Source organism: Muntiacus reevesi, chromosome 5 (genome assembly GCF_963930625.1).
Source record: "Muntiacus reevesi chromosome 5, mMunRee1.1, whole genome shotgun sequence".
NCBI classification, from domain to species: Eukaryota; Metazoa; Chordata; class Mammalia; order Artiodactyla; family Cervidae; genus Muntiacus; species Muntiacus reevesi.
Window position 1 is genome coordinate 16,960,984 of NC_089253.1, and position 12,355 is coordinate 16,973,338.

General features: G+C 47.9%; 1 protein-coding gene across 1 annotated transcript in view; it reads left to right on the plus strand.

Annotated features, from left to right (window-relative positions):
- TENM4 (teneurin transmembrane protein 4) overlaps nt 1–12,355 on the plus strand; it is a 257,467-nt gene that overhangs the window by 224,389 nt on the left and 20,723 nt on the right. Inside the window, exons 21-22 of the mRNA XM_065936475.1 lie at nt 4,306–4,478; nt 9,259–9,494. Of these exons, the coding sequence (XP_065792547.1) occupies nt 4,306–4,478; nt 9,259–9,494 (409 nt within the window). The remainder of the gene's footprint in view (nt 1–4,305; nt 4,479–9,258; nt 9,495–12,355) is intronic.

Here is a 12,355-nt window from a genome sequence, read left to right on the forward strand (position 1 = left end):
GTATTACAGGCCACCTTCGATAATAATTACAATTGTCTGCCTTTATGCAAAGCCTCTTTCTAGCTTGGAAGCTAAAACTCTGGGGAGATGCCTGCAGAGATTGCTGAAGTATCATTTAGTGAAAGCGGTTGTTTCCATATTTGTGCGTTCAGCAGGTGTTCACCAGGGACCTACTGTGTGTCAGGCCTCTGTAGGTCCTGCAGCGGGTGGCATGTGAGTGAATCATGGTCTCTCTTCCCTGAAGAAGCAGGAAATAGGCCTTACACATACAATCCTGCATTCATTTATCTATTCGGCCACCATCCCCGGCTCATATTCTCTCTCCCAGCCCCCATGCTAGGGAAGCTGAGATGAACCGAAGGCCAGTCCTCCAGGGTCCCATGGCTGACAGATGCTGTCATCCAGATTCCCAGCCTGTCTGTCTGACCTCACAATCCTATCCTGACTCAGGTGCTCCGAGGCCAAAGCAGGAGACAGGTTGTCCATCAGCTGTTGTGATGCATGGGGCACATTCCAGAGGATCACTGGGAGAAGAAGGGATGGGGAGACCAGTAGGTGGTGGCGTTTGAGCAGGGCCTTGATAGAAGTAGCATCAAGGTGATATGAAATTCTCCAGGCAAGAATACTGGAGTGGATAGCCATACCTTTCTCCAGGAGATCTTCCATACTAAGGGGTCAAACTCAAGTCTCCTGCATTGCAGGCAGTCTTTACCATCTGAGCCACCAGGGAAGCCCAGTGAATAATCTATCAAGTCAAAATTGTAAGACTCCAGAACTCCTTTTTAAGTATTTTGCACGCTGTAATAAAATCTTTTTTATCCAGATAGGCCAGGAAATTAGATTAATAAAGAGTGTGTACTTGGATCGTAGGTGTTCAAAGAACCTGACTAGAACAGCATACCCATCCCGTGAAACTGTCAGACTGAAACCGATCTTCCTGTTACCTTCCAAGATGACTGGGGATCTGACAGCACTCAGCTTACTCAGACTGCAGTTAAAGGGACAGAATGGGGTTTTTGTTGGGGGGGGCGGGTAGAGAGCAGGGAGTCTTGATTTGGGGCTCAAAAATTGGGGATGCTGTAGTGATATTTGGCCTACAGGTTGTTATTGGCAGATGTCCTCTAAATGACACGCTTCTAAAATTACCAGCAATTTAAAAAGTCCTCTTCCCCAAGGTGGCCATGCTCATGAGGCATTACTTGCCTTGTCACAGCACTACTCTTTTCTTCTTCTTCTTCTTTTTATTAATGTATGTGTTTGGCTGGGGTCTTAGTTGCAAAGCTGGCAGACTCAGTAGCTGTGGCGCACGGGCTTAGTCACCCCAGGGTACGTGGGGTCTTAGCTCCCTGACCAGGGATGGAACCCACATCCACTGCATTGCAAGGCAGATTCTTTACCATTGGACCACCAGGGAGGTCCCGTCACAGCACTTTTCTGATGATGAAAATCATCCATGTTAATTATTAAAAATCTTGAGGCTATAAAATGCATATAAAGAAGCAACTAAAATCCCCTGTAATTCTAGCTCCCAGAGATAGCTGCTGCAAACATTTTTGTGAAATTCCTTCCTGTTCAAATTTACAGCAGCCACAAAGGGCTAAAAAGCACACCAGCCTCTCCCAGAGTTAAGGGGAGCAGAGCTGTGGGCTCCTCCAGGTGAGAGAGGCCTTCAGACAGACAGTCCAGATCTTTAACCCGAGACTGCCCACAGCGGTCTTTCAGAGTCATGCCCTCACCCTCTCTGAGAGGCACTCTGCACCTCTCACCCTCCGTTCCAGGTCAGGCCTCACCACTGCTCTCCGCTGACCTCCCCTTAAAAGAACCTGACTTGGTACAAAGAGAGAAAAATGAGAGAATCATGACAGGAAACAGTTTTCCAAATCCTTTAACTGCCTCTGAAAGTGAAAGTCGCTCAGTCGTGTCCAACTCTTTGCAACCCCATGGACTGTACAGTCCATGGAATTCTCCAGGCCAGAATACTGGAGTGGGTAGTCTTTTCCTTCTCTAGGGGATCGTCCCAACACAGGGATCGAACCAAGGTCTCCCTCATTGCAGGCAGATTCTTTACCAGCTGAGCCACCAGGAAACTGCCTCTAAGAGAACCCAAGGGACTGATAGATCCGCACAGCCTTGTCCCACCCAACCCCCAGGCCTGAGGTTTATGGTTGCAACCCCTGCTTTTCTTGCCATCATGGAAAGGGCATCCATTCACCTTCCTCACCAAAGATTCAGCTCACCCAAAGCCCCTTGGCTCTCCCCCTAAAGTCAGTCTTGAGTCAAGGACTAGGCTTCACCAACACCTCCACTGTGGCAGACTACGCCTGGGACTGTTATCATTCCTTGATCAGTACCAGCCAGCCATGGGGACAGAAAGAGTGGGCGGATGGCAGAACCCATGCAGCATCCAGATCTGACCTTGAGCAGAAAATTGCTCAGCGAAGCCCTGCCTGGTGTTATCTACCAAGTCTCACCTGAAACCATAGGAGCTACAGGGCCCCAGGGGCCCATCAGGAAGCCAGGCCCTGCTGAAGGAATCAGGAGAAGAGCCAGGATGGAGCTAGACTTTCAGGCCTTTCATCTCACCGCAGTTAAAACCCTTTTCTCTGGCACCCAGAGAACAGCTTTATCCCAGTAGTAAAAGCTGAGCAGGAAAAGAAGTCTAGCAGGAGACCCAGAGTACACGAGGGAGACATCCACAGCTGAACCCACGCTGCAGGCTTGAGCCTGAGTTGAAGTCAGAAACATTGGCACCTGGGTGAAGAACTTTATGCCCGTTCACCTGCGTGTGTGCTAAGTTGCTTCAGTCGTGTCCAACTCTTTGTGATCCCGTGGACTGTTGCCCGCCAGGCTCCTCTGTCCTTGGGATTCTGCAGGCAAGAACACTGGAGTGGGCTGTCATGCCCTCCTCCACGGGTCTTCCCCACCCAGGGATTGAAGCTGTGCCTCCTGCATTGGCAGGCAGGTTCTTTACTACCACCTGAGAAGCCCATCCCCATTCGCATACAAGTGCAGAAAGGCTCTTCAAACCTGCCTGTTAGTAGCCAACTCCCTGCCATCTGCCAGCCTCTCTGTAGCAGGTGGGGGAGCACACGCCATGGCCACATGCAAATAGGTGGTCTGGAAACACTCTCTGAAGACAGAGAGGCAAGTGTCGGCTTGCAAGCAGAGAGATCTAAGTTCAAATTTCGACTCTATCACACTTAGCTGTGTGACCTGGAACGAGTGACTTCCCCTTCTGAGTGTCCTCCAAAAAAGAGCTAATATGTGTCTTTTAGAGTAGTTGTGAGGGTTAAGGGAAAGAATGTATGAAAAGCACTAGCACCGTATCTGAATGCCGTATTGTGGGTGTTGAATAATTTTAGGTTATTTCTTTTATCATCAGGAGAATGGGAGAGAGAATCAAATTCACTTGTGATTCTTTAGAAAGACCACACCAGAGCAAAGCTGTGGGTTTTGAGCGCTGCTTGGTGCCAGATGTGAAATCTAGATGTGAAGAGGCTGCAGGAGCCCATCTGTCTAGCCTGCTTCTGTGGCAGCAGAATCTTGGTCTGAATTCAAAGGCCCCTTTTCCCAGGCTCTGTGGCTTCCTAGGAAGCCCCTTGTCTAGTGCTGGTTGGGAGAAACCTGTTTAACCAGTTCTTGTGTTGGGGGGACGGGGAGGTTTGAGAAGGTATTCATGCATCCACTTTGACTCCTTACCTCTGGGAGTCGCCCAGCTCTAAGACTCTGGATCATCCAACTTGGGGGTGTGTGTGTGTGTGCGTGCGCACACATGCACATGCTAAATCGTGTCCAGCTCCTTGTGGCCCCATGTGAACTATACGTAGCCCGCCAGGCCCCTCTATCCACGGGATTCTCCCGGCAAGAATACTGGAATGGGTTACCACTTCCTCCTCCGGGAATCTTGCTGACCCAGGGATCGAACCCGAATCTCTTAGGTCTCCTGCATTGGCAGGCAGACTGTTTACCTCTAGCGCCACCTGGGGCACCATCATCTGGCTCTTAGTGAGAGGGTATTAGCTCATAGCAACAGGGCACTTCCACGCATTGCTCACAGGAATCCTGGAGGGTGGGGAGGGCATCTCCACTCTGCAGAATTAGGGAGGGAAGACTCGAGAGAGAGAAGCTGTCTGCCTGCAGTTGAATATTGGCAGGTGGAGTTGTGTCCAAGGAGGTGCTGGAGACATGGAAATGTATCCGAGCAGAAAGAAAAGTGGAACATACAAAACCATGGCATGAACATGCCAAGCTCCAGCAATAGCACCATTGTATCTCTGTTACTCAGAGCCACCCCTTGGTTTTCAGGTATGACAGCTTTGGCCGCCTGACAAATGTGACCTTCCCGACCGGCCAGGTGAGCAGCTTCCGAAGTGATACAGACAGCTCAGTGCATGTCCAGGTGGAGACCTCCAGCAAGGACGACGTCACCATAACCACCAACCTGTCTGCCTCAGGTGCCTTCTATACACTGCTGCAAGGTAAGCCAGTCGGGGGACCGGGGACTTGGAGACAGTGGGGTGGGGAGGCCCCCTTTGGAGAGGGATGACACGAGAAACAAGCTGCTTCTACTGCAGCTGCCCAGGAACAGAAAAGCATGACAACTGGATTCTCGGGGTATCATCACCTGATTTGCAAAACACACCAGCCTGAGCCCTGTAGAGTCTCTCCCGCAAGCTTCAGAGTGATATTTCATTGTCTCATCCCATTATCAGCAGAACAAAGGGTAGAGAATCCATTAGCTGCTAATCCAGGTGACCTCGCTATTCTGCCATTCCAGTGGCTCCCAGATTAAAGACTGACTCTCGCTCTGGTGCCTGGCGAAGACAAAGGACAAGAATAATTACACCTAATTATGAAAGGGATTTGGGCCTTGGAGAAGGCCTCCCTGAATCTCGGCTGAGAGTGCCTTGTCCCTCTTCTAGGACTCTATGGAGAGGAGTCCCTTTTCTGCGTCCATCAAATAAACCCTGCTATGAGTTGATCTTTTAGCTTCAGATAAATCACAAAGAAGTAATCTTGCTGTGAACTGCTTGCCACGATTGTTCTCACGGGGCGTGGTGACCCAAGTGGAGCTTGTAGTTTTGTTGGACTTAGTAAGCATGAAAGAAAAGAAGGGGTCACTAGGGAAAGTCTTATTTGATATTTTTCCCTGGCATACTCCCCAAAGCTTTGACACAAAGCCATAAAAAGAGTCTTGGTCTGAGAGTCAGAGCCCCAAATTCTAGTCCTGACTCTGTCACCCCATCACCGTGGCCCTCGAGTTTCTACTCCGGGGAAAGAAAGCAAGCTAGAGCCATGTTGGATGGTTCCCGGCAGTTCCCGGGCAGTCACAAGGCCCCTGCACGTGCTGTACCAGCTCCGAAGTGGACTGGGTGGAGTCACTCTTCTCTGATCCTCAGTTTCTGGGTCTGGGAAATGGGGCTGAATTACAAGTCCTGCTTCCTAGGGTTGCTCAGACAGTTTCTTCAGACAACAAACATAGAGGGACTGGCATGGGCCAGGCACACAGTACTGCTTAGGAAGTACTTGTTGGATTAATTAACTAATTAACAGGCACTTTGATTTACCTTAAGAGAATAACCATGTATTTCCACAACCATTTTTACCCCAACTGTAGTCCTATGCCTTTAACAAAACTCAAAGAACAGTATCAGTTTCCAGTCAAAGAAAGAGAAATCAAGCCCTGGAATTCCTTCCTCACCAAACACCTTTAGCGGTGGGTTGGGACAGACCCTGGGTATTGATTCCTGAGAAGAGGAACCAATTCCTAGCCAGCCAGGGTTCTGACTGACCAAGGACGAGAGGGCAGCTGATGACACCCAAACATCTTATTCTTCAAGCCTGTTTTCTTCCCCGTGGTTAAGAATTGCCTCCTCTGCTCCATAAGTCTAAGCCAGCTTGCAACATTTTTCTCAAAAGTTAACGCAGGCCTTCTAATATTTAGACAACTTTTAAAAATTCAAAAGTGACACACCTCCTCAGTTTTTAAATGTAGCATCAATTTAATAACAACTTTTCAGGTTGAGGGGGCTGGGAGACGCACTGTTCAAAATCCATACGAGGACTTAAGACACATTCCAATTTCAGAAACATTAAAATGTCAAAAGTCCATCTTGGAATCCAGGAAAGCTGATACCGCTCTCTCCTCTTTGGTACCTCTGCCAGGCTCTCTTTCCTCATTTCGTACCAGACTCAGATGCTCGGTTTTGCAGCCGCTTCAGTAGAGTCTTTGTCAAAAAAGCTCGTTCAGTTTCATCTTATGTCTGAACTATGGGAAGAAATAAGAAGCAGCTACTAATGAGCAGCAGCCTTGGGAAGTCACAGCTCACATTAAACGGGGATCGTTTGAGATGGGGCCTCTGCAGATGCTGTTCCATCCGCAGGCACCGTTAATGGACATATGTGGATTCAGCAAGGAACAGCTTTAAAAGATAAATTGACACAGGCTTTTTCACTGTTCAAAGGGAGTAAAATACAGATTGTCACTGAATAATGCATGGCAAGTTTGAGGCAGATTTTAGAATTCTGCGTGTGTGGGAGAGAGAAGGGGAGAAAGATGGTGGGGGGAGGGAAGAGTCACACACACACTTCCTCACAGGGAAGAATCAGTGAGGGTTCCCTGCAGAAACCACTGTATCCTCATTGCTTGACACAGCCCAGTGTATATTTAGTCTGATCCAGCAAATGTTTACTGAGCACATGCAATAATAACAACAATAGCTATCATTTTGAGCACTTATTCTGTGTGAAGTATATGTTTATTATTTTATATTCATTGTCCTTTTTAAATACAACAACACTCTGAGGGATGATGAATATCTCCGTTTTTCCAAATGAAGATAATGAGGCATCAAGAGCTTAAGTGGCTTATCCAAAGTCACACAACTAGTAGGTATTTGGACCCAGACAAATAGGCTCTGGGACATATTCTCTTAAGCATGAATCTGCAGACAAAGGAGAGCTGTGGAAGGACCATGATCGGTACTAGAAGAGTTCACTCTGACAGGTGTGTGACATGGATCAGAGGAAATGGAGAAAAGATGATGAAAGATAGACGTGACAGTGACCAGCACAGCACGCGGCTCACGCAACTAGTGATCAGTAACACTTACGTAACACACACTAGAGCCTCAGTGCCCTTCTCAGATCTTCATAGTCATCATCCCACTTAATCGCGAGAGGTAACAGTACAGTTATTATCCCAAACGAACAGATAAAGAAACAGAGGCCTGAAAGCTTAAGGGATTTGCCCAAGGTCTTGCAGGAAGAGAGCAGCAGAGGTAGGACTTGAGTCCAGGAGGTCTGGCTCCAAAGGCTGTGCTCTTAATCTCTGTGCAGAGGTGCTTTTCACTATTCACTAGGCTATGACCAACCTAGACAGCACATTAAGAAGCAGAGACATTACTCTGCCAACAAAGGTCCATCTAGTCAAGACTGTGGTTTTTCCAGTAGTCATGTATGGATGTGAGAGTTGAACTGTGAAGAAAGCTGAGTGCCAAAGAATTGATGATTTTGAACTGTGATGTTGGAGAAGACTCTTGAGAGTCCCTTGGACTGCAAGGAGATTCAACCGGTCCATCCTAAAGGAGATCAGTCCTGGGTGTTCATTGGAGGGACTGATGTTGAAGCTGAAACTCCAAAACTTTGGCCACCTGATGAGAAGAGCTGACTCATTTGAAAAGACCCTGATGCTGGGATAGATTGAGGGCAGGAAGAGAAGGGGACGACAGAGGATGAGATGGTTGGATGGCATCACCAACTCAATGGACATGGGTTTGGGTGGACTGCGGGAGTTGGTGATGGACAGGGAGGCCTGGCATGCTGTGGTTCATGGGGTCGCAAAGAGTCAGACACGACTGAGCAACTGAACTGAACTGAAGTGTTTGAGAGTTTGTTCATTCACGGAGCGGTGAACCCCTGCACCATTCAGCTGCAGGACCACTGTTGAGACCTGGAAAGAGGCTAAGGGAGGGGGAGGCTTTCGTTCTAACCAGAGGAACAAGGGAAGCTTCTGGAAAGACATGACGTTTACACAGAGCCTTGAAGGAACGGCTTGGGCTCGCGTTTATTAAACAGAGGGGCAGTGCAGACAGAAGCAGCAGCTGACGAAGGGCGAGAGGAGGATGGCTGCAGTAAAAACTCAGGTTTTTCCATTTTTAGAAAAGAACACAGTGTGCACTTTACTGCTTAAATTTACTTTTTCTCCAGAAGGTTCTATTAGCTAAAGATCCTAATTAAAAATCAGGTTTAAAATTTCAAAATTAAGTCTACTTTAAATTCATTGTCATATATATACACATACAACACATATATGTTTATATGTGACAGTGATTTAAAACATATATTTGGCATTCTGTCACTGATTTACATATTGGAGCTGTTTTTCACCTTATTGTAAAGAGTGTTGTTATCATAGTGGGAAAACTTTAAATATGTTCAACCCTTTGCTCTAGGACTCCTACTTTTAGGAGTCTATTTTGATTAAATAACCCAAAGTGAAGACATTGATTTATCCAAAAAGTATATTTTTAATAAAGATATAATTCACACACTACACTATAAAATCCACTCTATTTTAGAGTATGATTCAGTGGTTTTCAGTATGTTTACAAAGTTATGCAACCATTACCACTATCTAATTTCAGAAATTTTTTTATCACCCCCAAGAGAAAGCCCCATAGTCATTAGCAGTCATATCCCTTTCTCCCTTTCCCTCACTACTTTCTCTCTACAAGTTGACCTTTTGCAGATATTGCATATTATATAGACTGATTCATATAATATCTGGCCTTTTGTGCCTGACTTCTTTCACTTTAGCATAATGATTAACATATTTATTTGCAGTGTTGTAATCATGCAAAACTGGAAATAATCAGAATATCTATTTGAGGACCGATCGAATAAGTTCTGGTATTTCCATATAATGGCATAGCGTACAGTCATTACAAAAAATGTTATGAACACATTCAACAATAAAATAACAGCGATCAGTAAAAACTCTATAAGCAGCCATTTTTAACCATAAATGTATTCAGAAATATTGTGAAATCTGGGAACATACCAAAATATTTACAGTAGTTTCCTTTGGAGATTGAGCTCAGGGACCTCCATATGTTTTTCTAGTGTTCTTCAATGACAGTGTTTTGCTTCTGTGGTCAGAAACGTAAGCACATTTGAAGACCACACCTGTGCCTCTGTGGTACAGCTCCGCCCCTCCTCAGCCCTCCTAAACAGAGTTGCCCCTCGTCTGTCCCCCAGACCAGGTCCGGAACAGCTACTTCATCGGGGCCGACGGCTCCCTGCGGCTGCTGCTGGCCAACGGCATGGAGGTGGCCCTGCAGACGGAGCCCCACCTGCTGGCCGGGACCGTCAACCCCACCGTGGGCAAGAGGAACGTCACGCTGCCCATCGACAACGGCCTCAACCTGGTGGAGTGGCGGCAGCGCAAGGAGCAGGCTCGCGGCCAGGTCACCGTATTCGGGCGCCGGCTTCGGGTGAGCAAGGCACCCCAGCAGGGGTGGCTGAGTCCCGGGGGCCAGGGAGGAGGAGGACTCTGAGAACTGGGCTCTGGTCTGGAAGCTGACACTAGGGGAGAAGGCGCTCCTGGGCCTCCGTTTCTTCATCCGCAAAAGGGAACACGTTCAGCAAGTGCACGTAATCAGAGTCTCATGTATTTTTCACCTGTGCTAGAGAGACGATCATTGGCTTGATGTTGGTCAGTTCTGAGTTGGGTTTCCAACTTCTGTTCCATGAGTGCATTTGGGCAAATCCATGACCTCGTAAAGCCTCGATTTCATCATCCATAAAATGGGGAAGATGAAACCCAATTTACAAGTTGCTGTAATGATTAGAAATAATACATAAAGTGTCTCATATGGAATCTGGCACATAAAAGTAGTCAGTAATACCTATTCTAGTTGTCGTTGTTATTCTTATCACGCATTGCTAACATGCATGAAGATTCAGTTTAGCTTTTTGGACCCTAAGCCACATTCTCCTTGCAGCCAGAGTTATTCTTCCTTAGTGAGCAAAACAACTCCACCGTGGCCGTCCCTGCCAGGGGGCTGGCTTCTGGAGTCTGGCATCTCAGAGCACTTTTCTGTGTGTGGATGCTCAGAATGAGCGCTTTCACTGCCTCACTCGCATGTCTCTGTAGTGTGGCCTCTGCCCCAGGGCCAGATTACCTAGCTCCAGTTCCCTCCAGCTTCAGAAAGGCAGGTGATGGGGAGAGGGAAGTAGAGGGCCCAGTCCTGACGTTCAGCACAGCGCCTCGCAGACCCGCACACAGGTGCTCCATGCAGCCTTGCTGAGCTGCAGGGCACCCCAGGACTGGGCCACATGTTCCTGATTCCTCAAAGCTGCATCCTCATGCAACCTGGCCAGGGATGTCTTGTACTGCACCCTGCCCCCCGGCCATTTCTCACAAAGAAAGTTCATTTAAGGCCCTGTTTCATGTAGGAGGTGACCAGGGTCCAGAGAGAGGAGGGATTTTTCCAGACTCGAATAATTAGGCAGCAACTAGAAATATGCACACTGTCTCATGGTGCCTTTCTCATAGCAGACAGGTATGTGACTGTTTCAGTATCACACAACTGGAGCCCAGAAAACAGGGCTTCCTATGGTCCTCAAGAATCCAACAACTATCTATCTGATGTAGGAAACAGCCTTCCACTGATTCCCCAAGGAAGGTCTAGCTGTCTTTGTTCTCTGTGGGACACTGTCTGCAGACTCACTGAGCCCCCTGTGTGAATTCTCCCAGAGTCCTTCACACACATCTGAGGCAATGGGCTAAGTAGAAGGCTTGACCCAGGTTTGATTCCTGCCTGGGGGCCACGTGTGTAGCCTTGAGCAGCTCCTCTGAGCTTCAGATTCCTGTGCAGAAACCAGATGATATTTTTGAAGCACCTAGCCCAGTGGTGGAAGACCCCAGGTGCTCAATAAAGAGCTGCCATTAGTGCTGTTAGGATTTCCTCTCTGCCGCGTGAACTGGACCAAAAACTTCCCAGCCGTTAATGGGTCCCTCTCCTAGGCTAAGATGAATGATGCTCCGGTCGGGTGGCCGCCACCTCCCAAGTCCTCCCAAAATAAATGGCCACCCACAGTGGCGGCATGCGGAATGAGACTGTTAGCCGAGTGTACCTCCCCATAATGCAGTTCATTTTTTATACAACTTGAAACTTTTTTAATAAAGAAAGATGTAAAATAATCTCATTGCTGCCTCTGCCAAGCACAGGAAGCATTAGGCAGTTCCCCAGTGAGCTGCTTAATTCAATTTTATTAATTTTGCAGCAGAGGTGTAGCTCCTCTTCACTGGGGGCCCTCCATGGGGAGAAGTGGGCAACTGGCTGGGTGGTAGCACCTTGTGGGGAGTCACAAGGGACCTTCCCAAAGATGCTTTGAAAAGACCCCCATCATTGTTGGTGGTATAGAACCTGCTTCTCCCTCTGCCCTCTCTGCAAAGAACACAGCTTCAGCCTCCAACACCTCTGATTTTTCATGGGAATTGTCTGCCATACTGTTTTTGCTTCTGCAATTGTATTTGATTACCCCTGGGAAAGCAACCTTATTATAACCAGGCCATTCAGAGCTAAAGTCGTCTCAACACCATCATTATAAATCCTGATTTTCAAGGTTTTAGAATTTGTTTGGGGAGAAGTGTGAGACACACACGTCTCTACTTCCTCTGAGAATTACCACGATCATTTGCTGTCATTTGATGGTTCCATGTTCCTCTGTCCATAGAACTTTTCAGGCAAGAATACTGGAGTGGGTTGCCATTTCCTACTCCAGGGGATCTTCCTGACCCAGGGATCGAACTCACGTCTCCCACATTGGCAGGCAGATCCTTTACCACTGTGCCATCTGCCGGGAGCAAATGTTCCAAAACCTAGGATAGTGTTCCCCAGGCGGTGACCCACAGCCTGAGAAGGCATCCCAGACTCACACACACACTGCCTCCCAGGGCCTCCAGGAAGAAGAAGATGCCTTGGGAGCTAACTGAGGTGATCAGGAGACCCTGATCGTGGTGGCAGAAGGCAGGAGAGACCCCAGAGCGGGGATGGGGGGTCCAAGGCCCCAAGAAGGACCACAGATTATATGTTGACATGTTGCAGTGGTGAGAGTCGAATCCAGGCCCCGTCACTCACCAGCCCGGGATCTGGAGCCTGTCCTTGACCGTGTCTACCTGGTGTCAAACGCAAGTGCAGCGCCTGGCACGTGAAATACGGGGTCAGGCACTGACTTACTGGACCCTCGTGGCAGCTCAGGGAGTTAAGAAGGATCTGCCTTTGTCTCCTCATCAGGAGAATCACATTAGGAAATTATATGGATTGTATATGCTTCTGTTTACCCAGAC